General features: G+C 50.0%; 1 protein-coding gene across 1 annotated transcript in view; it reads left to right on the top strand.

The window, feature by feature from the left end:
* KIF5C (kinesin family member 5C) overlaps window positions 1-25,344 on the top strand; it is a 205,416-nt gene extending 180,072 nt beyond the window's left edge. The window contains exons 22-26 of the mRNA XM_075529815.1: window positions 177-248; window positions 2,518-2,622; window positions 4,799-5,015; window positions 6,464-6,582; window positions 21,492-25,344. Of these exons, the coding sequence (XP_075385930.1) occupies window positions 177-248; window positions 2,518-2,622; window positions 4,799-5,015; window positions 6,464-6,573 (504 nt within the window). The 3' untranslated portion in view covers window positions 6,574-6,582; window positions 21,492-25,344. The remainder of the gene's footprint in view (window positions 1-176; window positions 249-2,517; window positions 2,623-4,798; window positions 5,016-6,463; window positions 6,583-21,491) is intronic.
* Window positions 25,345-27,981: the final 2,637 nt, after the last annotated feature.

Here is a 27,981-nt window from a genome sequence, read left to right as displayed (position 1 = left end):
TAATGAGGCTGAAGCGGGCTTAGGGGCGAGGCAGAGGCCGGAGAAAGGGGACCACACCACAGGGCAGGTTCACAAAAGCATATATGGAGGCAGCTGGGGTGAGCGAGCTTGTGTCCCAGCGTCATCAATTTCACGTGTTCCTGGTTTAAGCGGCCTCCTGCAAACCTTTCTTCCAGTCTCGAGAGCTGCAGACGCTGCATAACCTGCGCAAGCTCTTCGTCCAGGATCTGACCACGCGAGTTAAAAAGGTGAGTTCTGCTTTGCCCGGATGGGGCAGGGATGGGGAGACATGTCCAAAAGCTGTTCCGAAAGAAGCATTCCCCGTGGAAACAGCCCTGGCTTATGTTGGGATTGCTTATACATCAACGCGAATGACTTTCTGCCACAGAATGTGGTTACCACAGATTGCCGATGCCCAAACCCCAACCAAACCGAAACCAAAACCGGGGCACATGCCCCCTCGGATTCTTCCTTTTAAGTGAATGGCAGTTAGCATCCTTTCCTGGCCGTCGTTTCAAACGAAGCCTTGTTTATCCGGCCGCACGGTGTGGACGCTGCTGTGTTCATGCAGGAGAGCACAGGGGCCACGGCACCGACAGCGGCGGACCCTCGAGCTTGTCTCTCGGGAAGCCAGCGCACGAAACACTTGGACGCTCGCTCCCCTCCGCAGCCCTCTAAGAGGTTCTGAGCAGTGTGGTTTTACAGCTGATATGGACTCAGGTGCGCCATCACCTACCCAGGGCTGCGCAGCTTGGAGGAACCTGGTTTGAATCCCGGGCCCGGTGTCTTCTGAATCCTGAGCGTCTGTGGTCCTCAGGCAAACACCGTGATCTTGGGGAGCCGCCAGCAGGAATGAGGAGCTGAGGGCAGCCAGGGAAGTCCTCTGGCACGGTTGATGAATGAGGAGCTACGGGGCCATGCCCCAAATAACAGGATTGGGAGAAGGCGCATGTGGGAAGAGTGCACGTGTGCATGTGGATCTGTTTTTGTATTCTTGTGAGTGTGTGCTTGTGTGTGTGCGCATGCGTATGCGTGTGAAGAAGCCAAAGGGGAGAGGTCCAGCAGAGGAAGGGTACGTTTTGAGAGGGGCTGGCATCCGTGCAATGAGGGGTGCATTTGGCTTGGTAGGAAAAGGGCCCCGTCCCTCAGAGAGGAGGACTGGGCCTGGAAAGCCCAGATGCAGGCATCTGCAGGGGACTGTGTCAGTGGATAGAAGTTGCTTACGATGGCAGTTAGCTTCTCTGTGAATGTGGAGACGTGGTCGTCAGTAGAGAAGGATGGAAGGGAATGATTGGGGAGCCCAAGGAGACTAGAGGGGTTCAGAGAGTGCTGCTGGGGAGTTTGCAAAGGCTTGCTGATCAGTGTGTGTGTGTGCACCGAGGGTGTGGAAGCCCAGGAATCACCTTTAGAGAGTGGATGCAGAGAGTGCTGGCCCGTGTCAGGGCCTGAATGGCCAGGTCGGGTAGGTAAGTAGTGTCTATAACCATCAATCACCTGGACACTGGGAGGGTGGAGCCAGAAGACAGGTGAGGGTGGCTGCTTTGGGGTAGGGACCTCAGAGGAGACTGTGACCAGGACTAAGAAGGCTCAGCCAGAGGGAGACAGTGGACAGTGACCATAGGGATGCTGTGGGTGGCGGGGGTGCCAAGAGTTTCTTGACCTCCTTAGAAACGCTTTTGTGTCCTCCAAGTGCAGCCTTTGGGCCGTCAGCAATAGTTAGCTAGGCCAGTAGTTCCCCCGTGCTCACCTCAGATCCACTGAAGCAGGGATGGCAGAGGGGATCGGCAGTCTGCGTCTTCGCAAGCCCTCCCTGCAGGCGATGCTGATGCAGGCTGGCGCTCGAGAACCTCTGTGTAGAGACGGAAGAGCAGCTTTGAGATGCTCGCCTAGACGATGCCTCTCAGAACAAAAGGAGGCTCCGTATCAAGGAGCACCCATGCGTTGCCATCTCTGGACCCCAGGGGGAGTTTGCACGTGTCACTTCTCAGCTCATCTCCGGGCAGTGCCTGGAGTGCAGTGTTTGCCAAGTTCAAGATCAGATAAACTTCACGAGTTTACCCAGCATTCCCTGCTCTGACTAATAGGACGCTGGTTCACTACTGAATCTGGAAGCTAACGTGATGAATTGAGGTCAGTGTTACGTCTAGGTTGACCAGAGACCAGACGACCTGTCACCTCCTTCTGTATCACTGAAATGAAAGTCAGGTCTTGGGTTTGTTTTCACGCTGGGTCTTGTTAATCGGTTGGAAGGCTTTGTTGTGAAAAATCTTTCTTCGTCTCTATTGGGAGGTTTGTTTCTCCAAAGAGAAAATGATATTTCATTTTCAAAAGAGGATTTGAAGTAGCTTTTTCTTTTCTTCTTAAACCTGCAAGTCTAAATGTTTAAAACTACTCTTTAAACACATAGTAGCCTTTGGTGGTATTTGGGAAATTTTTTTAAATGTATCACTCCCGACCCTGGAGATGAGGTGGGAGAAGGCTGGTGCGCTGTCTGACGACCCCTTGGTGTGGATACAGAGCGTGGAGCTGGACAGTGACGATGGAGGGGGCAGTGCCGCCCAGAAGCAGAAAATTTCCTTCCTGGAGAATAACCTGGAGCAGCTCACCAAGGTTCACAAGCAGGTAGGAGAGGGCCCCAGCTTTCCTTGGCTGCCCTCCCTCCCCTTGAAAGACACTCGTTTCTCCCCCACCCCTGCCCACCTCCCCCACCATGTTTGTCTACAGCAGTGGTTCTCAACCTTCCTAATTCCGAGACCCTTTAATACAGGTCCTCATGTTGTGGTGACCCTCCCAATCATGAAATTATTTTCATTGCTGCTTCTTAGCTGTCATTTTGCTACTATTATGAATCGAGTGACCCCTGTGAAAGGGTCATTTGATCCCCAAAGGGGTCGCGACCCACAGATTGAGAACCGCTGGCCTACAGTGTGGGGAGAAGGCTCTGATATTTCTGTCCATAGAGAACGTGGGTGCTGGAAGGGCCCTTAGAACGTCAGTGATGCCCTTTCTAAGTAGCTTCATTTATAACTAAATAAATTTGAGCTTTGAGCTAGGGTCTGGCGAGTGGGGTGTTGGAGAGTCTTACATTTTCATCCTACCTCCACATCCACTTTGGACCCCCGCAGCTGGCCTCACTGTCTCCCCATGATGCCTCAGTGGCTCCCATGGGGCCAGAAGGCTGCACAGGCTGCATCATGGGCACTGCCAAGCAGGTGCCCGACCTTTGTTTTCCCGGACAAGCAAAGGGAGTGGGAGTGGCAGTGTCATCCCACCGGGTGGGGGCACTGGGCCTAGAACCAACTCCTTTTGCTCTGTCGCCTTCTTCCCGGGAGCCAGAACCCTGGCAGAGAGTGGCATGCCCAGGCCCACCGTGACATGTCTTGGATCTTTCCTTTGAAAACGCGGACATGTCCCTGACCATTTTCCCTTTTAGAATCTGGAATGGGGTGGAAGTGTCCAGGGTTTTGGACCCCGTGGCATGGCCAATGGGCTGTCATTTCTCCTTGACTTGTTAAGCCATTCTCAGCCTCCCTGCCGATGACATTTTGCCTCTGAGGGAGGACGGCAGATTCAAATAGTTGAAGTTGTTCGAGCCAGTGGTAGCTAAAATGTATAGAGAAGCAGGAAACTCAGAATGGGGCTCTGAAAATTTATGATTTCATTCACGTAGTGAGCACATATTTATCGAAAACTTCCCTCTCTGCCAAGCACTCTTGCTGCTTCTGGGGACCCAGAGGTAGCTCACTTGTCTCTTGCACTTTCTAATTTTCAAAGCTTTCCTTTTTCCACTTGGATTCCCGCAGTCACCCGTGTGGTCTCATTTCATGGATGAGAATCCAAGGGTCACGGTGGTTAACTAATTGACTGCACACTAAACCAGAGGGCTGAGGCCGGAGCTGCTGTGGGGCTCAGGTATGGGAAGACAGGCTCATCGGGGTCCAAACAACATGCCATTGTAGAGCCTGGAACAAGTCTTGGGAGAGCTCTAGAGCATGCTTCTTCTTCACTCTGTGTGTTTCCCACTGCCACCCAGCTAGCCACCTGATAGAGCAGGTAGAGCCGCCCATGTGGGTTTCCTAGACAGTAACTGTGTAAGTTAGTACAAAGCCGCCTCTTTCTCCCGTGACCTTGCAGTGAGCAGCCCCACATAACCCACCACACTGCCATGACCCCTCCTGAGTGCCCTGACGCCTGTATTAGATTTGATTAGTGTCCACAGGGTAACGACCTGCGGGTCAATTTTATCACACTGCCCCTCCTACAAGGAGCCCTGGGATAGTAGAGGTTATGCGTTGGGTTGCTAACCACAAGGTCAGCAGTTCAAAACCACCAGTTGCTCTGGGAGAAAAAGGAGACTTTTCTTACTTGGAAACCCCCAGGGGCAGTTCTCCCCTGTCCTTATGGGGTCGCTATTGGTCAAAATCAACTCCATAGCAGTGAGTGAGCCCTGTCTCCTGCCCCACTCTCCCACAAACAAAACAAAAGAGGAGTTAATCCTACCAAAGGCGAGGTTTCCCTAGTTGCAAATAATTTTAAATTTTATTTCATCTTATTCTGGACAAACTGCCCCCAGCCCCGCCCCTTCTCCACGCTCCCATGCTCAGCAAACTGGAACCATGGGGTGTGGGATATTATTTCTTTCAGTGCGCACAGAACTTCCGGTATTAGGGGCTTTCAGACCCGACCTAGCTAGTTGCTGGGGTGCGCTCCACGGTCTGGGTCTGCTCCCATCCCACTCCCCCCAGCACTGCCACCCTGGTGACTGCACCCCTCTCCCTGCCCCGTGGCCCTCTGCCAGCTGGTCCGGGATAACGCAGACCTGCGCTGCGAGCTGCCCAAGCTGGAGAAGAGGCTGCGCGCCACGGCTGAGCGCGTCAAGGCCCTGGAGAGCGCGCTGAAGGAAGCCAAGGAGAACGCCATGCGGGACCGGAAGCGCTACCAGCAGGAGGTGGACCGCATCAAGGAGGCCGTGCGAGCCAAAAACATGGCCAGGAGGGCCCATTCGGCCCAGATCGGTACGTGTGCCCGTGTGGTATCGGTATCGGTGAGGGGTTCCCTGTATGCTAAGGTGATTTGAACGAGCCCGCTAGCTAACCTAGGAATGTTAGGGTACGGTGACCGGTGGAAGGCTCCCTTTCCAGGTCAGAGACCCAGTTGGATTCCTGCCCTAGGCACCATGCATCCAACCACCGTCATTTTGTCAGTGAGATTCTTGGGTTGTGTTTCAGACTAGGAAGAAAGGCCTGGCGACCTTCTGGAAACCCGCCAGGAAAACCCCTGTAGCTCACAAGAGCCCAATCTTCAACTGGTCCCGTGAATGGTGCCGTTAAGGGGCCGCGGAATCCTGCTCACCTCTGCTCAGGCACCAGCCACTGACAGCAGGAGCAGGAGCAGGGACAACGAACCTGCAGTTCTTAAGGGGAGCTTGCACCTCGCAGGCTTCTGTGGATCCTGGGAAAATACACGTGTCTCATATCTGCTAACTTACATTGGCAGATTCCAGCATGCATTCGGGCCCCGAGCCTCTGAGCTCAACAGGGCAGCCAGCCAAGGCTGCAGGCAAAGGTGTCTGGCTGTCCACAGAGGTACATTCATAGAAATACTCGACTATGCGGCTGTTTCTCAGCCCTTTCTGATCTGTCCCAGGAGGAATTATGAGGAGCCTATAGCCAGAAGTCAGAGGGAGAGCAGCCTCACAAACCTGGACTGCCGTTAGCAATGGTGTACGGTCACGTGCTGGCTGGGTGGCCTTCCACATGCGGTGGATGGGTTGGGGATTTTTTGAAGGAGGAGTTAGTTACTGAGCCAATCTCCAGGATAGAGCTGCAGGAGTAGCAGCAGGAGCTTAGGGATGTCCTCTGCCCACAAAGAGGTGTTTGTGTTTGCTTGTTTCTTCCTAATGTAAATGTATCCAATAACGTGGTTTCCCATCCGCTATTTCTGTGTGGATGTGCTATCTACCAGTAACTTCATGTTTCTTGTGTGAAGATCACACCTTAGAATAAGGATTCATTGCAACCGTAGGATTTCACACTCTTTGAGAACCTACTGGAAAGCTGGAAACCCTTTTCCCCAGCGGGAGAGGGGGAATAAAAAGAATCTTAGGCAGAATTCCGCAGCTCATTTCAGCGGCTGTCCCCCTTTCGGGCCCCCATGAGAACCTTGGATTGAGTCCAGGTGAAACAAAGTCCATTGTGTCTTCAGCCTTTACTCTTTGTTTTACCCTCAGCCTAGTTTACAAATACAGTAATTGAGGTAAAAGTTCTCACTGTTCCCTAAACATTTTAGGGGCCCTGGATTGGCTCACTGTGCTAACAGAAGGGTGAGCTTCCGGTTTTCAAGACCATCTGGTAAGACGTAAGGAGAATTGTGACTCTCGGTTATCACACGTGACCTGTGGGGAGATTATCAGGGTGCTGCTGCTTGAGCCATCTCTGTAAGGCTCTCCTTTTTGTGTTGACAGCCAAGCCCATCCGCCCCGGCCACTACCCGGCATCATCTCCCACAGCCGTCCACGCTACCCGAGGAGGAGGAGGAGGGGGCTCTTCCAACTCCACTCACTACCAGAAATAAACATGAAATGTGAGTCCCGCGTCGGGGTGCATTCTCTGTGGGGCTGCCCAGGGCAGATCGGAAGGCAGGGTCTCCTTGTCTTCCTGAAGCTGTCCTCTGATCCTCTCGGCCACTTGCCTGTAGATCTTCAGAGGGAAGGTGTTCAGCTGAGCTGCAGGCCCTGAGGATTCTAGATTAGCAGCGACTAGAGGGTCCCCCTTAGCTCATGTCAGAGACCTGCCACGCACTGGGGGGTTTCTAAACAGGGTGGGGCAAGGGGGTGAAGGATCGGGTGGGACCCTCAGCCAGCCCAGAACGAATCCCCTTCAGGGACAGGAGAGGCTGTGGCGAGTGAGTCACCGAGTGGGCTCGTGCCGTGGCACCCCCTTGCGTGGCTGGCGTTTGTGAGGGCTTGAGCGGTTTCTCAGCTGCTCCCCACCCCTGAGCAGACAAGCTTTACATCTGAGGACCAGAACAGCAAGTGGCCAGCAATCGAAGACGTGTTTTTAATCTTTACGACTTGCACTCAGTGCATTGGGTTGTTAAAAATTGAGTGCACTCGCTCATGTCCCTGGTGTGCAGACCCCTCTGTTCTTGGAGAGGGTGGTCTCTAAGCCCCAACATCGCTCTACCAGGAAAAAGACAATGGAAATGATATGTTTTAGGCAAGAGACGAGTGTACACAATCCTGTCCTTTTGTCATTGAAGCCGAGAGAAGTAGGCATCGGTGGCTGAGCGAGGCAGCCAGAAACTAGGTGGCCCGAAACGTCTCTCTGGAGAAAGTGACTTGGCGGCAATCACTTAGGTGGGAGGAGGTGGCTGGGATGTGGCTCTCGGACTGGGTCAGCCCTGACAGAGGAAGTCCAGCTCCCAGGGTGGGCGAGTTTGTGGGCTGTGGAGCCACCAGGAACCAGAACCAGAGATCCCCCAGACCTTCAGGCGGAGGAAGGTAAATGTGAAGACAGACGGCGGCATTTCTAAGGTGCAGACCGAAAGCGCACCTGCACTGCCCCAGGCAGCCCGCTCAGGAGCTGGCCAGATGCGTGACAACAGGCCAGAAGGGCAAGGTGGCCCTCGGGCAGGCATGTGTCCACCACCACTTGCTGTTGGCGAGAGGGTAAGAAATGAGGGTGAGAAATGGTCTTGGCAGTGGATGACCCATTCAGACGCAGATTCCCGCTTTGCATTAGAAATGCAACGGGCTGCTCTAACATTGTTTTTGACGGCATGTTGTGAGTACGGGGATGGCGTGGGTGGGAACTGTGCCGGGCGGGCAACATCAGGTTTGGTGGCGAGAACAGAAAAGCCTAAAGTACTGGTCCTACAGTTTGGGTGGTGTTCAGCCTCACCTGACCCTGGTGATGGCATTTTAATTTTTACCAAGTACCATAGGTGACGCTGCTACCCAGCGAAGTTGAAAAATTACGGAACCATGGTGGAGACCAGAGGAAAGTTGATGTGGGAAGGAATTCTGGTGGGATGTGTCCATGGCTGATCAGAGAACTCGACCGTGGCAACAACACAAACCCTGCCTGCCTGCCCTCAGCAGGAGCCCACCAGCCTCATGGACCAAATGACGGCTACAGCTCCAGCCATCATGCCCACACCCCACGTTTAGCAGCTGAGTCAAAAGCAGCACCTCCCCTTCAGCTTCCTTTAGGCCAGTGGTTCTCAACCTGTGGGTCGCGACCACTTGGGGGCCAAACGACCCTTTCACAGGGGTCACCCGATTCATAACAGTAGCAAAATGACACTTAGGACGTAGCCACGAGAATAATTGTATGGTTGGGGGGCCATCACAACATGCGGAACTGTATTCAAGGGTCGCGGCATGAGGAAGGTGGAGAGCCACTGCTTTAGGCTATTCGCCATAGAACACAGGCTTGGCTCCCTCTGGCCAGAGTTGAAGCACTTGAACATATCTGGCTGCAAAGGAGGCTGGGAAAGGTCTCTTATCAGGACATCACTGCTCTAAATAAGAGGAGTGTTCTCTTACTGATCACATGGGGGATGCGGGCTGGCCAGACAGCCAGCAGTCTCTCCGTTTATAGGACATTAACGTGGGGCATCGTGGCACTAGGTTTCCTACCAGAGTCTCCTCCCTTGATGCAAGTATGCAGACCTGAGCTCCCAAATATCTCGACCCAGGGACTTGCGTTGATCCACTAATGGGCTCTTGGTCCAATGTCCTTTAATGTGAAGGTCCCATCGCCACATTGCCATCTTCCCCTGAACACTAGAAGTCAGCGGGTCCCATGAGACTCTCAAGATCTTCAAAGTCAGAGAACCCACCCTCCCCCATCATTTTTTTCCTCACTGTGTGAAGTGAACCTTTTACTGAAATCAGGACCTATTGGACACGCATTAGCAATTTCCTCACCCCCGTTGCCAGGCGCTATGACACAACATAAGCCCCCTTCTTTTTGCAGATACAGAATCAGAATGTGGGTGAGAAAACTGCTTTGGGAACCAAAGGACATGGGTCAGGTCTCAGGTTTTCTGCTTTCTGGCCATGAAACTTCTTACCCACAAGCCACCTAACCTCCGAGTCTGTGTCCTCCTCTGTCCCCACGAGTCACTGGTGTTGATACAAGCTTCTAAGATGGACAGCACACAGCAGGCGCTCAGTCAACGTGCTGGGGGTTCCTGTAGCATCGGTGGAGCAGTAGATGGCACGTATGGAATATAGCTTTATAGTCTCTATAGGAAGAGATTATAGATAGTCTCTATATGAAGAGTTTATGACCACTGAATGAGGAAGGCCCATGGCTAACTGGGAATCTTTTGGGGCACAGATAGAATATTGCTTTTTGTTGATGTTGTTTTTTAAACATTTTATTAGGGGCTCATACAACTCTTATCACAATCCATACATACATACATCAATTGTATAAAGCACATCTGTACATTCTTTGCCCTAATCATTTTCAAAGCATTTGCTCTCCACTTAAGCCCTTTGCATCAGGTCCTCTTTTTTTCCCCTCCCTCCCCGCTCCCCCCTCCTTCATTAGCCCTTGATAATTTATAGATTGTTATTTTGTCATATCTTGTCGTATCCGGAGTCTCCCTTCACCCCCTTCTCTGTTGTCCATCTCCCAGGGAGGAGGTCACATGTAGATCCTTGTAATCAGTTCCCGCTTTCCAACCCACTCACCCTCTACTCTCCCAGTATCGCCCCTCACACCCCTGGTCCTGAAGGTATCATCCACCGTGGATTCCCTGTGCCTCCAGCTCCTATATGTACCAGTGTACAACCTCTGTCCTATCCAGTCCTGTAAGGTAGAATTTGAATCATGGTAGCTGGGGCGAGGAAGCATCCAGGATCTGGGGGAAAGCTGTATTCTTCATCGGTACTACATCACACCCTGACTGACCCATCTCCTCCCCTAAACCCCTCTGTGAGGGGATCTCCAGTGGCCGACAAATGGGCTTTTGAACAAAGGGACTGGCCATTTAACTGCAGAAGAGGTCCAATATGATTCAGCAGAGATAAAACCAAATGTAGTGGAGAATTACCACGAGGAGGTGGGGAACGAGACCGCCTTTGGGAATGTGCAATTCATTGCATAGGTGGGAGCCATTCTCCTTCGAGGTGATCTTTCCTGCCCTCCGGGACCCTCGTACTAACGTGTCTCTGCCCAGGGCCGAAGGGAACTGCCAAGTTGCCCCAGCCCTCTTTGGCTTCAGGGGCATGCCTGGGCACTTCCACTGTTAGCATGGTGATGGAGGAAGCAACGAGGAAAGTCCAAGGAAGTTCTTAGTTTTAACAATTGACTCAATGTTAAACCATTCTGAGGTTTGGGGTGATGGCTTTAAACCTCATATGAGAGAGAAAGTCTCCCCTGAGTTTCCAAGGTGGTAATCTTCATGGGAGCAAACTGCCACGTCATTTCCCCACAGAGCAGGCTTGAACCACCAACCTTCCCATTGGCAGCTGAGTGCTCAGCCATGGTGGTCCCAGGGCTTCTAGTTCCCAGGTTCACATCCTAGCCACTAGATAAACATCGACACCTTTTAAACGGTGATAGGAAACTTTTGCAAGTGAGTTTGTTTTGTGGAAAAAACCAAGAGTTTTCATCATCTCGATGAGGCGATGCTGCATAGACATCCAGCCTAGATCAACAGTTGGATCGATGAATGTGAATCTCAAGAAGGTCAGGGCAGTGGTCTGAATGAGAACCGTCTGACCTGTCTGGATTGGGTGTACGGCCCTGGGTCTGGAGGAGGGAGTTAGGCCAGGCTCTGGGGACTGTTTCAAAGGGGACCGGTGCAAAGAAGGACTTAGCAGCAGCAGAGGGGCTGCGAAAGGAGGCCGTGAGCCACCGAGGCCCAGGGACACCCTTGTTCCTGGAAGAAGAGTGAGCTGCTGTAGTAGATGGTGCTCAGCGCTCGAAAACCGACAGTGAAGACCAGCTGGAGGGGACCTTAAGCAGCTTCAGGAGGGAGGAAGAAGCCAGCCTGATACGCATGAACTAAAAGATGAGCCCTTGTTGCTTCCGTGGTACTGCTTTTCACCTTCCATCCAGAGGCCAAGGTGAGTCTCCACCAGTCACCTCCTACACGGCCATTGCCCAGTGCTCAGTGGAGGCCTGTGTGCTGCCATGCCGGAGAGCGTTGTGCAGAGCTCGCAGACTGAGATAGACTGGAAGGAAAGTCCCGCCGATCTGCCTGTACAAATCAGCCAGTGAAACCCTTTAGAGCAGAGCTGTCCAGCCAGCCAGTCGTGGAGACGTCTCCAGGCCAGGCAGCATTTCATTCCTTCGTGCGTGGGGTTGCCACACACCTGGGTTGACTCGGGCAGCTGTGAGCGACCAAGGTAGAGTGGAGGCTGGGGAAGTGGAGTCAGGAGCTATAGATTCTTTGGGAAAGTTTCACTTGAAGGGGGAAGGGAAATGAAGGGAGGTGGGATGAAGGAGGGTTTTCTTTTCATTAAGCGAAATATTTCAAAAATGAAATAAACCACCGTCTTGCCCATTTCGACTTCTGGCTACCCCATGGGTGTCGGAGTAGAATGGTGCTTGCTTCACGGGGTTTTCAGTGGCTGAATTTTTGGAAGTAGGTCACCAGGCCTTTCTTCTGAAGCACTTCTGGTCTGCACCCGCCAGCCTTTCAGCCATATGAGTGCACGAGCCATTTGCACCACTGCAAGCTCACTTAGGCCCTCAAGGTCATGGTTCAACTTAAAGGACGTTGATGAGGTGGGGGGGGGTGTTATAGGTTCCACCTATTGGCCGCGCAAGAGCTGCGGCATTCAAGACACAAGAACAACTGTTCAGATACAGGTAGATGGGAGATGAGGTGAGCGGGAAGGCAAGATGTTGCCACTCAGAAGCAAAGTTATTAGGTAGGGGTTAGGGTGGGCAAGTTAACCCGGAGGTTTGAGATCAGAGGTTGTTAAGCTAGTCCTCTCAGGCCATGCAGGGTGCTCGCTGAAGGCCCTGCATGTAATGCCCAAACCACTGAAATACTTGTCCAGCTCCCTGGTTTGTGGGCTTGCTTTCTGGGTCATGTCCAGGAACTGGTGAGGTGGTGGGTACATGCTCAAATGTATCCACCAGATGGCGCCAGTAAGGCATCGCGGCTGGTTTCTGGTTTCTTGGTTTGGTTTTCCTATATTCAGCCCATTATTATAGAGCACTTTTAAAGGAATGAAAATTTCACAGTCTCAGAGTTGATATAAAAATTTAAAAATAATATGATGAAATCTAGCCCAAACAAACCTACTTCTATCAAGTTGATTCCAACTCACAGCAAGCCCCTCATAGGGTTTCCAAGACTGCGACTCTTTACAGGAATAAATGGCCTCATCTCTCCCCTATGGGGCAGCTGGTGAGTTTGAACTGCCAACCCAGCAGTTGGCAGCTCAATGTTTATCCCACAGTGCCAGCAGGGATCCTCTAAATATACGATTAAATATTAGACAGCATAAATTTGCTATACTTACAGATCATACACAAACATAAAGTCAGAACAAACTTAGAACCCCGAATCAGAAGTCCTAGTGGCCAACCGTAGCATAATTTAATGGACAGTGGTGGTCTTTTGCTGAAAATAAAAAGCTAAGTATATCGAGTCGATTGATACTTCCATAAGCTGTGATCGGGCTCGATTCATTGGGTCTTTTCCTCTGTTAAGACCACTGCAGACTCACAGTGTGGCTTCAAGTTGATTGATTGAAATTGAGAAAAGTGGCATCAATTCTATCAACACATGGCGGACATGGTTCTGGCCGCATGGCTGATGTTTGTGTATGACGCAGTCACCTGGATCATCTAGAGTGGCTGGATCTTAACACTTGAGATTAACATCACAATAAAAACAGAACTGACATTTTTGCTAAGGGAAGCCGAAGGCCCCAGAAACCCTTAACTTGATAGGCGCAGTTGATGATTGTGATATTTTGTGAACTGTACTTGGCTTAAAACCCATCTGTATTACGTCTCGATATATGACAATCACAGAGTTAGCGCTCGAAGGAATTCACTTGGGGAGCTGATTTCATATTTGAAGAAGCAGTACCACATTCTCACATTGTGCTTTGAGACACATAACCACCGTGGGAAAGCATGCCTGCAATCTATAGCAGGAGGGCCCAGGTTGGCAGAGTTATGTAGGGCCATCGGGGGAGCCGGGGTGTTCAGCCATGCCTCTGTCTGATCTGTGGGACAGCCCCTGGGTGAGCGACTGTCATCGGGGGATGGCGTGGCCACTTCAGGATCTCTGTTAGTGATTAGCCACTACTTGTCTCTCAGTTTGTTGCACTGTGGTGGCTTGCATGCTACAGCGATCCTGGAAGCTGTGCCACTTGTCTTTCAGACATCTGCAGGGTCACCAATGACTGCTAAGTTTCAGGGGCGCTTCTAGGCTAAGGCAGACTGGGAAGAAAAACTGAGTCATCTACTGCTGAAAGAGTTCCACCAGCCAGTAGAATGGCCAGTAAACATGTTGTGGGGGCAGCGGAAGATGTTCTAGTGAGCCCCACGGTTGTAAGACCCTCAGAGCACGCGTGGCTGCATCCATGGGCTCGGATACGGACCTAAGCAGGCTCTGTGGGCTTGCCCCACTGTACCCTTTATGGAAATCTTGGGTGCCCACTGCATTCTTCAACCTGTCACAGTTGACCCTGAGCCTGGGAGTGTGCACCTTCTACCAGGAAGTCTTGGCGTAGGAATTTATACACCAACTGGGAAATTCCAGGAATTTCCAGATAGGAAGTACATTGTTTCCTAACCTAGCACTTAAACCCTTGGTCGTTTCTCCAAGGTCAGTACTACCAGCTAAATTCCTAAGCCACGGGTCCACTTAGGTTGCTAACTCCGCTTGCTTGGAATTAACATTCAAATTGTCCAAACTCACTGCCGTAATGTTGGTGCTGGGGCACAGCGATCCAATGGGACAGGGTTGAACTGCCCCTGCAGGTTTCAGAGACTGCTGCTCTTTAGGGGAGTAGAAAGCCCCATCTTTCACAGAGTGGTTGGTGGTTTAGAACTGCTGCCCTTACGTTAGCAGCCCAATCTGTAACCACTATGCTGCCAAGTCCCCCTTGAGCCAACACAGGTCCTCCCTTCTCTGAACTCTCCTCTTCCATGTCTCCCCCCATCACCCTGTTCCCACCTGCATGGTTTCTGGCCGAGGTCTTGACTACTAGATTGAACAACAGTGTCTTTGTTTGGCGTCTGGTGTGTGCTTAGGGTTAGGCAGAGCTTCCCAAGCTTGGGCTTCCCCATTTCTATTCCATTTTCTTCTCTGACTCACCCTCTGCCTTTCCTTCTCGCTACTGTTTTCTCTTCCCCGAATCCCTGCCTCTAACCAGCCTTGCACAATTGTTTGTCTTGATCTGTTTCTTGATTTTGATGCCCCACCCACACGTGAACGACATTGGTACATCAGTTACACAAGTTGACTCCTGGGTGAGGGAGGGACAGCTCTTAGGTCTAACCTTCACTTACAGCCATGTCATTGTGGGGTCTATAAGCCACATGTGTGGTCTGTATCCCAAACCACGAGGCATTTCGAATTGCTGTTCCCCTGTTAGTGGCTCAGTGGTTATGAGTTAGGCTGTCAACTGCACAGTTGGGCAGTTTGAAACCACCATCTGCTCTGAGGATGATGAGGTGGTCTATTTCTGTAAACCGTTACCGTCTCAGAAACCCACAGGGGCGGTTCCACCCTGTCCTCCAGGGTGGCTACGAGTCAGAATGGACTCAATAGCTGTGAAATCGCCCCTTTAAAAATCCTCCCAATCAAATGCTTGCCACCCAAGGGTGGCGACAAGAGGGCTTTTGGCTCCAGGCAGAGCAGCTGGGTGATCAAGGACTTAGACAGTGGATTGCCTGGGTATGAACCCAGCTTGGCCACCTTCGAGGTTAAGGGCTCTTACTTCGGTATGCCCGGGTGCCCTCTGGCAAATGCAGCCAATGGACAGCAACTTCTGGGGGCGGCTGTGAAGAGTCAATGAGGTAATGTTGATAAAGAGCTTAGACTGGTGCCTGGCCCGGGCACACCCTCAGTCCTCGCCATTGTGTCCACATCTTCTAATCCAGCCCTGTGTGTTCTCTACACAACGAGGCAAATGAGCCATCCAACCCCACAACTGGCTAGTGCTACCCTGTTTCCCCGAAGGTAAGACATCCCCCCAAAATAAGACCTCCCCGAAAATAAGGCACCCAGAAACTACTAGAACTCTGGACCGTAGAGGCGGGCGCTGCTGTGCAGCTCACTGTTGGCAGCAGTGCAGCCGGAGCAGTCAGGAAGTATGAGGTCTCTTTTAATAAAACAAACAATAAATGTGTACTGTATTCTTCTTCATCGAAAAATAAGACATCCCCTGATATTAAGACCTAGCACATCTTTGGGAGCAAAAATTAATATAAGACACTGTCTTATTTTTGGGGAAACAGGGTAGGTCCCGGGTGAAGAACGCCAGTCCTGTGCCTACCACTCTTCAAAGTTCTTAGCCTTAGGATCCTTTTAGACTCTGAGGACACGTGGACAACATCAAAGAGCCCTTATTTTGTTATCTGATATTTTTACTGTGGGTTGGCTGAAAGCTTACAGAACAAATTCATTTTCCATTCAACAGTTTATCCCCATTTGGTTTCATGCTCAGAGCCCTGATGGCTTAGTGGCTAGGCATTGGGCTGCTAACCACAAGGTCGGTAGTTCAAAATCCCCAGCAGCTCCTCAAGAGAAAGATCGAGCTTTCTACTCCCGTACAGAATTACCGTCTTGGAAACCCACAGGGGCAGTTCTACCCTGACCTATAGGATCGCTATGAGTCAGCATAGGCTTGGTGGTTGTTTGGTTTGGTTTCATGCTATTGGTTGCAATCCTCACAATGCACCAGTCCTCGCCCCTCCCAACCTCCCTGGGTTCCCAGTTTACCTGTGTTGATCCTTCCTGCCCCTTTGGACCCACGGGGCCCCCTTGGTCTCGTGAGATCAGCTGCTGGGAGGAGCATCGTTATCACAGGTGTGCTTGCTTTGTAGGGCCGCTGATGGTTTGGCTAAAGGGTGTTGCTGGGGGCGGGCCTTTCTAGGTGAGCGTTAGAATCCACAGACCACCATTTCTACCAGACCAGTCAGACGTCTCTCTTATGATTTCTAACTTTCTTTTACCGTTCTGCTCCACACCCTCTTTCGGCCCAGGACTCTATTGTGCTCTGACCACCGCAGTTAGGAGAGCAACCGCGGGTCGTCGAATTCTTCTGCTCCGATTTAGTGGCGGCTGTGGTCAGTGTGTGACCCCTGGGTTCGTGGACTCCTCATTCCCTGGGGTCTTAAAGACACTCTTTGCTCTGGATGGGGAGAGACCATAGTTGCCTCTTAGCTGGCCACTGCAAAGCTTTTCCCAACCCCGCCGCGCCTCACACCGTGACCGCAGCACGGTCTCCGAGAGCGGGCGAGCTGGAGCAGTTTATTCATCGGAGGCCTCCCGTCACACGCTCTAGCGGCACAGTAGGCTTCGAGTTGGGCTGCTAAGCTCCCGGTCAAAAATGAAGTTCAACATGTCCAGCCGCTCCGGGGGAGAAAGGCGGGGATTTCTATGCCCATAGAGTGACAGTCTAGGAAATCCACTGGGGCAGCTGTGCCCTGGCCCCTAGGGTCACTGTGAGTCAGCATCAGTTCAACAGCAGTGCGTTGGTTGGTTGGTATGCATCCGATCAGAAATGAAAACAATGTAAAGATATTGCCAAATTCATTTATAATCACAAGTCCAGGCATGTTAACATCAAGAGCATTTTTCTATGAAAAAGAATCATCTCTTCGCCCCACCCCTGCACCAAAAAAAAAAAAATAAGGTGGGTGAGTGAGGAGGATTGTCATTGTCTTGCATTCTTGAAACTCTTAAACCTCCAGCTCCAATCTGCTTTGCACTCTGGTCCAGTGCGCTCCTTTAGTTGAAGTCTAGGAATTGCTAGCTCCATCTCTCCCGCCGTGACCACCTAACTAACAACCAAGAAGTACCCTTCTGGGGTGAACCTGGTCCAGCATTCTAGAAATGGAATGAAAGAGTGTATGTGAGAAGTCTCAACGGGGTGCCTGGCAAAAACCAGCCAGCCAGCAGTTGCTGTTCAGTGGCCTCAGGCTCCTAGCAGCCTGGCACGTGTCACCACAGAGCTGCTCCAACAGGTGACGTTTCTGAAGTAGAGCCCAGGGCTTCCTTGCGAGGGGTCTCTGGGTGAACTCGAACCTTGAAACTTTGGGTTCACAGGTGAAAGCTTTACCCATTTAGCCACTTAGGAACGGTGGGCAAAAAAACGAGACCTTCACACATAGGAGCTGATGTTCAAATTGTTCCTGCCAAGCACGCAGTCCCCAAGCACCCGGTAAAATCAGACCCCGGCCCCTCAGCAGGGACACATGAGGTGCAGTTGGTCGTTCTCAGGATGTGGGTGTTGAGTTGTAGACGGAGAAAAGAAAAGAAAAGGTAGAACTATGTATTGTTTGGATTAGGCTTAAATCCACAGTAAGCAATTGCAAAAGCCAAAGTGGGTGGGAAATCTGCAAAAACATATTGCAAAAAAGCCTCATGTAATTAGCCTCTTTCTCCACCTTCTCCACCCCTTCTAAAGAAAGGCTATTCTACTTCCTTTTAAATCTGGACCCTTGTGCCCCCCGCCCCCCTCCACCCCAACACCTCCAGCCTGGCAGCCCAGTAATAATTCAATTGCTCCAGTCCCCTGCCTTGCAGGTGACTACTCTGAATCATCTAAGAGAGGGTCCACCAGAGAGGGCTGTTGATGTTTTGTTCTTTATCAGAGTTGTTCAGTCATCATTTTCATCAGTTCTAGAACCTTTACTGTATTTTTGCACTCATTGTTATGAGCTCCGCAGTCCCCCCCCCACCCACCCCCTGCCGTATCTCCAAGGAACCATCATTAATCCATTCTCTCCAGATTGACCTATCCGGGATTTCATATACAGGAAAACTCAAAAAACAACCGACAAAAACCACCACCACCAAAGTAAATCAGATAAAAACCTCAATGGAAAAGAAAACAGAAAATATTAAAAACTAGAACACATTTAAAATGGATCCTGAAAGATCATATGGGAAGGTGCTAAACTTCCACCAAACTGCATCTGCAGTAATCTTTACAGTGCACTCTGCAGTTCCCAGGATCCCTGGTGTCTCTCTGGGTGGCTGGGCACCAGCCTTTGAATCGTCTCTCTCCTGGCCAACTGATTTGCCTCGATCATTTATAGCCATTTTGTCTCAATTGTATCAAAGGAGATGGGCATCCAGATAATCAGGGAATGGATGGGGACAGCCTGGTTGAGCCTATTGTTCTTGGGCTGCCAGCAAGAACTGTGATTGGCCGGGCTGTAAAGATCCATAACTCAACCTCACGGTAAAGAAAGAGCCCTTTCTTGGTAGAATTGCCCAGTCTTCCTTCTAGAAACCAGCACAGTCTCGGTGCTCGCTTCTCCCTCTCCTTGAGGGTGCTACACTGCCCCCCAGACCAAATTCATGACCATCAAGTCAATTCCAATTCATAACAACGACACCACAGGACAGAAAACCCACAGAACTGCCTCTGTGGGTTTCCAAGACTATAGCTTTTTACAGAGTAGAAAGCCTCCTCTCTCAAGGAGCAGCTGGTGGTTTTGAATGGCTGACCAACTGGTAACTCTTTCTGGCCCCAGGGCAGGCCACTGTTTTGTGTTCAGGGGCTAGCTGAAAGGCTGGTGGTGCCCGGGAATAAAGGAATGGTAGTCTGCTTCCTGCCAAGCAAACCCTCTGGAGCGGTTTTACTGTGTCACATGGGCCCATCCCGAGTCAGAATGGATTTGATATCAGTGGATTTGTTTCTTCTTTATTTTTGTATGGCTTGGGGGTGGGAGGGTTAGACTTGTTGGTTTCTTCTAAACTCTTCAGCTACAACGTGCTGGATCTTGCATGCAGGGGAGCAGGGGCCTGGACTGAAAGACCTCCCAGTGGAAACCGTGTAAGGTCATGGTCTGCTGGAGGTGTTGAGACCGCCTCGGTGAGCTTGTATGTCCAATGCTGGCTGTGTCAACACAGCGCAGCTGCAATCATTGCGCAGGCCCTAATCCCACAGGTATGGTATGTGCCCTCACCTCCCTGCTTTCAGGCACGCAGGAAAGCCGTCACCTCTGACCACGCCGACCCACGAATGATCCTGAGGCCCCTGCGCTCAGAGAGGCCAACCTACGAGGAAAGTGAAAGGGGATTTGGTGGTGCTCAGCCCTTGGCTATTGGCTTTCTGCTTACACTGGAATTCAAATGACAACTGGGACCCACCTGTTTAGGTTCTTCATTTCTGGCCTTCACAGACAGGACAAAACCGCAACAGGAAGTCAAAATATTAAAGGTGTCCTTCCAGGAGACAGCTTATTCTCTATGACTCCTCAAGGAGACCTGGACAACACCACGGGCACCTGACCTAAACCCCTTGTAATTGACCCGCTCGGGCACTGTGGGAACAAAGCAGCTAACCGGAGGCGTGGTCGCCGTTTTGGGGTATACTTCAAAGCAGTATGGTTCGCCCTCCTCTTTTCTGGCTTGCTTTCTCTTCTGTAACCTTTCTCCCTGCCCACATTCTCCGTCATGCGCTCTCCCTTCATCTGTGTGCGAGAAAGAACTTTATATGAAGCCCCCTTACCCCCCCCCCCACCCCCAACGCAGTTCAACCAAAGTCTGTAGGTCCAGTCCCAGCCAGGGCTCCTCCTTGACTTTCTTAACCTTTACCCACAATCAGATGGTTTTCTATTTGTATGCAATTTACAGTCTGCTTATGTATCCAAAGTAGGAGGTCGCTTACAATATTATAACATCTAAATGGGGAGTGTTAGGAATAACAATGTAATCCGAGGGACAGAGCCTGACAGCAGGACCCTGAGCTATGGACTTCAGTTGAGCCCTAAACGTGGCTATCAGCCTGGTAGAGTCAAAGCAGAGCAAAATGCATCTGGTTGTGGAACCCTTTCTAAGCTGAGAAACAGCTGGGGCTTTCCTTTCGTCTCTGTCCTACTTCCTGTACCACACGAATCTCAAACATGTCTTAAGAAATAGAGCTCTCTGCCTTCCTTCCTTTTTTCAGCCACACCTAGCCGTGTGGGTTCAAGACCAGGCTTCCTACTCCCATAGAGCGTTACCATCTCAGAAACGCACAGGGGAAGTTCTACCCTGTCCGTCGGGGGTCGCTAAATGAGTTGGCACCCATTCAAAGGCAGCGGGTTTTCTGAGACATTACAGAGAGTAGCACTGCAGGTTCTGTACAAAACCCGTAGGAAAAATTAAGGACCCCTGGCTTCCCGCGGGTATAAGGAAGCTAAACGTTTGCACTGCCTCTGAAAGGAGCGTTCCTTAGAGTTGGACAAAGGCCATGCAGGCTGGACTGCAGGGTGGAGGCGGGTCTAGATTCCACCCATGAGTGCGGGGCTGGGCCCACTGGGATTTCAGTCACGTGTACTGAGAAGGCAGTGAAACCCAAGGGGCCGTTCGAGGGAGCCCCCTTACCACCCCATTGGTTCTAATTCTTTCTCTGACACCAAGGCGATTCCATCTCTTAGGGACAATGAGAAGAGTACATTGTTCTGGCATTTAGGTGTTGCCTTATTCAAAGACAGGAATACAACACAGAGGCAGGGAGAAAGGAGGTTTTCTGCTCTGGAAAAGCATTACAGTTTCGGAAACCCATAGGGGCAGGTCTATCCTGTCCTGCAGGGGGGTTCTGCATTGGAATCAACCTGATAGCAGAGTTTGAGCTGTTTAAAAATTGTTTTGGGAAAGCAGAGTCAACCCTAAATTCCAATTGTGCATCCTAAGACGATCTGTTTTCACGGAGGGACGTTTTCAGAGAGCGCTCTGTTGGGAGAGGCCAGGTCGGAGTGACTTGGCCACTTTAAGTGCTGGCCAGTGAGAGTGAGAGTCGTTGCCTGAGTCCCACTTAGGCGTGAGCACATGGGTTTGTCACGAGAGTGTTTGCAGTAGCCTCCGAGAGGGCCTTTTACAAACGAACGTCAAGAGACGAGCCAGCTTAACTGTGAATCCAGGGGCTTAGTCCAGCCTCGTGCTGTCCGCTGTGTGCTAGTGAGACCGAAAATGTACAAGCACCAGATTCACAGCCTTACTGGGGAAAAAAACAACACTTTTGTAAATTGCGAAACCTGTCCATCTTTTTTTACGGATTCCCTGTGGATGGCAACATTGCAGATCTTAAAGAACACAGATCGCGTTTTCAATATACTGGGTTGAATAAAGTCTGTTATGAACGTGAATTTCACCTGTCTCTCTTTACTTGCTAACGAGGTCCACTGGAAAGCGTACAGTGAAAGGTGTGTCCGGGGTCACGTTTCCCTGGGACGGTGCGGTGGTCTAAACGTGTAGGATGAATGAAGAAGGAAACAATAGTGTGCTCCCACCACTGCTCTCTAACCGCCTCTGCTCTCTCTCTGGTTCCCTCCCAACAGGTGCGACGCCATGTAGCATGTCAAGGACTACCTTCCTCACCAGTCCCTCTATGAGTTTTTTCCCCTCCAGCACATTTTCCATTTTCTTTTACACACACACCCACTCCAGCCATCTGCAGTACACCAGGTTTGGGGACGTCGAATGGGTAGCTTTCTGTGTGTACAGATGTGTGTTCGGACTTGTCCTTGCCCTGAGAAACCTGAAGGCGATGACGACAGAAGATCCTCTCCCCACTCAGAACCACTGCCCCCGCCTCGGCCTCCGGGGCGTCAGGGGTCCCCAGCGGCTCCGGGTGGACCGCCCAACGTGCCATTCCCTGGAGGGACCCCCGCAACAACCAAGTGCTGCCAAGGCGAGCAGCCGCCCGCCGCCGCCACCGTCTGGCTTCCTGTACAACGAACACCTTCGTGACTTTAGATTTTTAGGGAGCCCAAAGAGCTGCGCCACATCTTTGGCTCTGGAAAATCGACCTTTTCGCATAGCACCTGTGAAAACGCTAAGTCAACTATATACGTCTTGTTCTCCCCAAGGCGGAAGAAGCCATCTGACAGTAGAAGTGTCGGGGCTGGTTCATTCAAACACGTGTGTCAATTCGGAAAGTCGTGAAAGTTGCTCTGAGTTGCTGGTGGTGGGACCTGCCGCCACGAGCCACACCGCACACCCCCACACTCCCATCCCGATGTCCGTTTGGGCACCAGGCTTCCCGAAGGGTCGCAAACGCAGCCAAGTTGGATGACTGGAAATGGGGGTTCACCTCCCTGTTCCTTGTGGGACTCTGCTTGGGGGATGACCTCTTTCTCTAGGGACCATCTTGTACCTGGAAGGGGTGTTGCTGAAGAAATCCAGAATCCGACAGTTCACAAAAGGAAGCCTGGGGGGTGGGGACGAGTAACTGACCATTGTTTATGCCTGTCTGACCCGGTGGTTCTGGCTTGAGTTGCTATTTCAACCCATGGTCACATCCCCTTTGTTTGAGTTCTCTTTTGCACCAAATGCATAAGGTCTCCTTATCTGACATGGAATGAGAAGAAATCAGAATGGATGGACCTTTTCATTTTTTTCATACGTAGGCATTCCTTTATGCAAATAAGTGAGTAACGCAGAATAACCCATGTTTCCATTCGCACATCCGGAGACGATTGGCTTCGGAGAAGGGACGTTCCCAGACAGGGAGGGGTTGGAGCATGCTGGTCTCCTGTTCTTTGTTTCGACACATTTCAGGGGAAGTCAGTGAGCACCCGACCAGTCCTGGTGATGGCGGGCGTCCTTCCGTCCTTGTGCCCGCCCAGGATGAGTGAGTTGGTGTTGTCACCACTAGAATGAAGTGTAGCTGGGAGGGGACAGTGAACTTGCCTGCGGTCAAATGGTCACAGGGTTGAAGATAGTTTAGGTGTGTGCGCGAGGATGTATAAAGAGCTCACCACTGAACCCTTGTATCAATTACCTAACAAGGCAAACAAAGTTGCCTTGACTTTATTTATTAGATAGTGTATCGTGTTTTTGTGGGCACTGTGAGCTGGAATTGACTTAAGGGGGAGAGAAATGAGTACACATTCTATTGACGTATTTATTTTGTGAAGTTGACATTTTTGCATTTAACATTTTTTCATTCTTCAGTGGTATTTTTCTTATATTGATGCTGCTTTCCACCTCCCACCCCCCCCAAGCACAAAGATACAGCTGCCCAATCTCTTTACAGTCCGATGAAAGGGCAGGTTTTGCAAATCTTATCAGTTTGCAACATGTGCTGCAGATGATAAAACTTGCTGTTCATATATTGGCCTCTGTTTTAGAAAGTGAAAACATTAGTCTTGGAGAGGATTGCCCATTAATAATTGCCAGCCCACTCCTGTGTGCGAGTCTGTTTGTGTTTGGAAATGGAACAGGAATTGTTTTCTCATTAATAATCCTCATAAAATAGATTTTTTAAGGTTTCCCCCAGGTCATTTTCTCTGGGTACCCCTTTTCTTCTGAACACCTCTGTGGCTCTTTCATGTTTGGAGGAAAAGAAATTGTATTCCACAGAACTTGCCCTTCATAAGAAGAAACTCACAAAATTCACTGTACTTTTTAGTCACAAAGAAAGTTGGCTTTGATGTCTCTTGAAAGAAAATCCTGCTAGTTGCTGATCAACCAGTCAGTTCACCTAGCTTGAATCTTTATAAGGACCTCAGAACTAATTTTCAGAGCGCCCTGGTAACTCAGCAGTTAGGGCCTTCTGCTGGGACCGAAAAGACTGGCAATTCAAACCCACCAGCCACTCCACGGGAACAAGACCAGGCAGTCTGTTCCTGTAACAATTGATCGTCTTGGAAACCTTGGAGCCGTTTCACTCCATTCTGTAGAGTTACCATGAGTCAGTCACCCCCACGGTGATGGGTTTGGCTTTGGGAAGCAAATTTTCATACAGTGTGTCTAAAAAAATACAGAAGTCATTGCACCATACAGTCCATTTTCAAAGCAGTCCCTAGATGTTACTCTGTATAAGTAATTGTTACATCACGTCTATATGCTCTGTCAGACACTTGTTTTTAAGCCGTATTTATGTAACTTTTCTTTGTTAAGAAGACCATTGATCCCTTGCATTTGTGCTGAGAACCACACTTTGGAACAACCAGTCCTCCGGTTATATACTTGGATGTGTGCTGCTTTTTGTCGGTGTGACTGTGTAGCTCTGTATCTTCTCTGAGAAATTTTTATATTTCATGCGACTTCTTGTAAGTTCACTCTTTGATGTGACAAGGGAATAGCCAGATGGTTTATCCAAACAAATTCCACCTGCCGGATGGCGGGTTGCTACACTGGAGGAGTGAGGTTGGAGATATCAAGAGTTATGGTTGGCAACTTTACTGTACTGTAGGAACGCCACCTGGGTTCTGGCCCATTACTGAAGAATTACTTGACAAATACATCGTTGCGTCAATTAGGGCCCATTTTGCTTTTGTCACATGGACAGATCATGGAGAATGTGGTTCAGACTTTTAAGGGTAATAGTGTATCAGTAAGAAAATTAGAATGTCTAGAAACACTGGGATAAAATAGAAACTTTGATCTAGGATGAATGATCTGTGGCTTTTTGAAGTTCTAGAGGTCACAGAAAGATGTGCTATTCCTGGCCAAGGCAAGAGCAAGCATCACTAGTGTTTGGAGGGGGAATTTTCACTTCGCTTTCTTAAAGGATTGACTGAAAGCCCATTACAGCTTGTAGTCCCTTCCTTACCATGCAAATTTTAGCAGGGAGGAGACAATTGAACCCTAACAATGTAACAGATTTGGGTTAGTTTTTCGTTTGGTAGGTACCAAGCGGTGTAGATTCTCTAAGGTAGCTCACCATGAAATCTTGAGCAAGCTAAAGGAGCCATCACAGTCCCCAGTTAGCTTTAGTTAATAGCAATTAAATTTTTTAAATGCATAAATATTAAGGTAAACTGCAGAAGGAAGCAATGACCCATGAAGCCTGCTCATCTAAAATTCGTGCATCAATTTTTAAACCCTTTCCATCATGTGCAGATAGAAGGGCAATAGGGCATTCTGTAGAATTATCCATGTCTAGTGTGTAAACTGTCATGTGTACTGCAGATGTGTGTTTTCTGGATTTTATGTAACTGTACAGTAGTTTTCATTAAAAACAAAAATCAAAAAACATTGTGGACAAACTTGTTTTGGTGGTTTGAGGGGGAGAATGGCAGTTTATATCCAGTAATGATGTTGTAACATAGTAAGTGTCCCAAAAATATCTGGAAGCACCCTTCCCCTGGCCCGTGGGAACTTTGGAGGATCTCTTAGGTCCTAAAACGAAGATGTGTGGACACATTGGCAGACTGCATGTTGTAGAATTTGAAGAGTACTAAAAGTGGAAAATAAAATTGAATTAAACTTTGGCTGGTCTGGTTTTCCTTATTTGACTTGCCCTTTAAGAGTTCTCAAAACTGCCCTCAGTCTGGGAGGATGGGTGGAAAGGGGCAACATTACAGGGATCTGCATATAACCTCCTCCCTGGGGGACAGACAACAGAAAAGCGGGTGAAGGGAGATGCTGAACAGTGTAAGATGACAAAATAATAATTTATAAATTATCAAGGGTTCATGAGGGAGTTGGCAGCGGGGAGGGAAGGCCAAAAATGAGCTGATGCCAGGTGCTCAAGTAGAAAACATATGTTTTGAGAATGTTGATGGCAGCAAATGTACTTGACACGATGTAGGTATTGCTTGTGATAAGAGTTGTACAAGCCCCCAATAAAATGATTTATCAAAACAAAACTGCCCTCAGAGGCAGTTCTCTGGGTGAGCAGCCGCTGAAACAACGATGGGCATCAAGTGAGCCCCGAACGTCCCGTCTTTGACATTGGTTCAACCCTTCTAGCAGCCCTGCGCTTGTAGGGTTGGGGAGTTGGGCTGTGATCTGCAAGGTCAGCAGTTTGAAATCACTAGCAGGTCCTTGGGAGAAAGTCGAGGCTTTCTACTCCCATCAAGAGCTAGTCTCTGAAGCTCACAGGGGAAGTTCTACTGGGACACAACGGCAGTGAATTTGAAGTTTTGGTTGTTGTTGTTTAAACACCCCGCGCTCCCCGCCCCCAACACACCTCCCTGTGGAGCTAGTAAAACATCATGACATTTGTCCCTTAAGTTCTGATAGTGATAGATGTAGATAAGCGGCTCATTAAGTAGGCTCAATAGACACAGGTCTTAGATGAGGTCTTAGATGAGTTTCTCCTCCCTAGGAGAGACATTCTAATGAGACGTCGTAGAGCACTGGCGAGCTTCGTCAAATGAACTGCAGCCCCATCTAAGTTGACTGATATGAGCATCTTTGGAAGAGGGGGCAGGCATTTGCATAATTTTATTTAACCTACTGATTTGGAGTATGGAGGGACCAGGCTGAGATCTGGGAGAGGCCCTGGGGTGATAATCCTCTAGAAAGCGGACATTGCAAGATTGTTTTTAAATCTTTTCTCTAAGTAAGGACAGTCTCTGCCACCTCGGGTCACTGAAGTCACGTGATGGCATGTGGCACCGTGTGTGTGTGTGTGTGTGTGTGTGTGTGTGTGAAAGCATCCTCATTCTCATCTTTGGTTTGGTTAGTTGCCTGTGAGAGCCAGGCAGTGACCCTCCCACTCCCCACCCCCACCTCAATCAAGTGAGAAATGGAAAGGATGTGAAATCCACACTTTTCTATGGACTTGAGGGCCCTGCAAATGATGGGCTCCTATCATCTCTTTGCTGCCTGTCTTGTGATTGTTATTTTCCAAAGAACTCGGAAGGAGCAGTCTCCAATTGTCAAAAGGCGACTTCCATAGATAGATCTTCAGAGTCCAGCAGTGCTCTGCAAGCAAGAAAAAAGAGACTACAAAGCAAATTTCCATATCAATGGGGAATGACCCTCACAAGCCCCAGAACACAGTCTCTGCAATGCAGTAGAGATGCTTCTTTACACACTGCGAGCTTTTGTCTTCCTCCAGGTTTCCTGCCCGGTGCAGGCCTGTGCCTTAGAAGCGGAGCTTGAGTGGGAGCTCATGTGGAACTCAAGGGGGCATCTGCAAAAGGCCATAACCGGTGACGTGTGTTGGCAGGTTCCATCTTGTGAGGTGTCTTATAAACATAACACACTGAGCAGAAGTAACAGGCTTCGCTTGGGTGATGCATCCAAGGAAAATGTGGACTCTCTGGATGAAATGCATCCCCTGCCAAGGGATTTTTCCTTTCCCTTTGGCTTTGTTGGGTGGGTCTTTGCTCCTGCGGCAGGGACCTGGATGCCAGGCTCTGGAATTCTCCATCAGCTCCCCTTCCCCAGTGCAGGAAGCGATTTTGGTCAGGAGACCCTCCCAGTTTGAGCTAGTTTATCTGACTCGGGGAGACCCCTGTGTGTCAGACTGTAAGGATTTTGAGGCTTGATTTCCCCCCTAGAATAAGATCCCCAACACTTTCTTGTGAGATGCCACTGTGTGAACCCCAACCTTCAACCCAGTGTTTCCCAAAGTGGGCGGTACCTCCCCGGGGGGCGGGGCCTGGAACAACCCCCAAATGAAAGTCTCTGGGAGCTAGAGGATTTCGATTCATGGAAACCCGCTAGGTCAGGGTAGAACCGCCACAATACGTTTCTGAGACGAACTTTTTAATAGAGTGCAAAGCCTCACCTTTCTCCTGCAGAGAAGCTGAGGGGTTGCAAAAACTGCTCTCTCCTGGCTTCTGGGATACTGCACCCACACTCTCAAAACTCATGGCCCTTGAGGCTGCTCTGACTAATACACAGCAAGCCTACAGGACAGGGCGCAACTCTTGAGGGGAATACAAAGCCCTGACTTTCTAGGGGTTGTTTTGAACTGCTAAACTTGCAGTCAGCAGTCCAACACGCACTACTCCACCAAGTCGATATAGTTCAAAGATTTTAATTATCAGGGATGCTGAGCAATATTTTTCCCCCTGAAAAGGGGCAGCTAGGCTAAATGAATTTAGGAACATATGCTGTAACCCCTTGTTTAGCAGTGGGGCA

This window comes from Tenrec ecaudatus, chromosome 13, assembly GCF_050624435.1.
Source record: "Tenrec ecaudatus isolate mTenEca1 chromosome 13, mTenEca1.hap1, whole genome shotgun sequence".
In the NCBI taxonomy this organism is placed as follows: Eukaryota; Metazoa; Chordata; class Mammalia; order Afrosoricida; family Tenrecidae; genus Tenrec; species Tenrec ecaudatus.
This window is presented reverse-complemented; position numbering and strand designations above follow the sequence as displayed.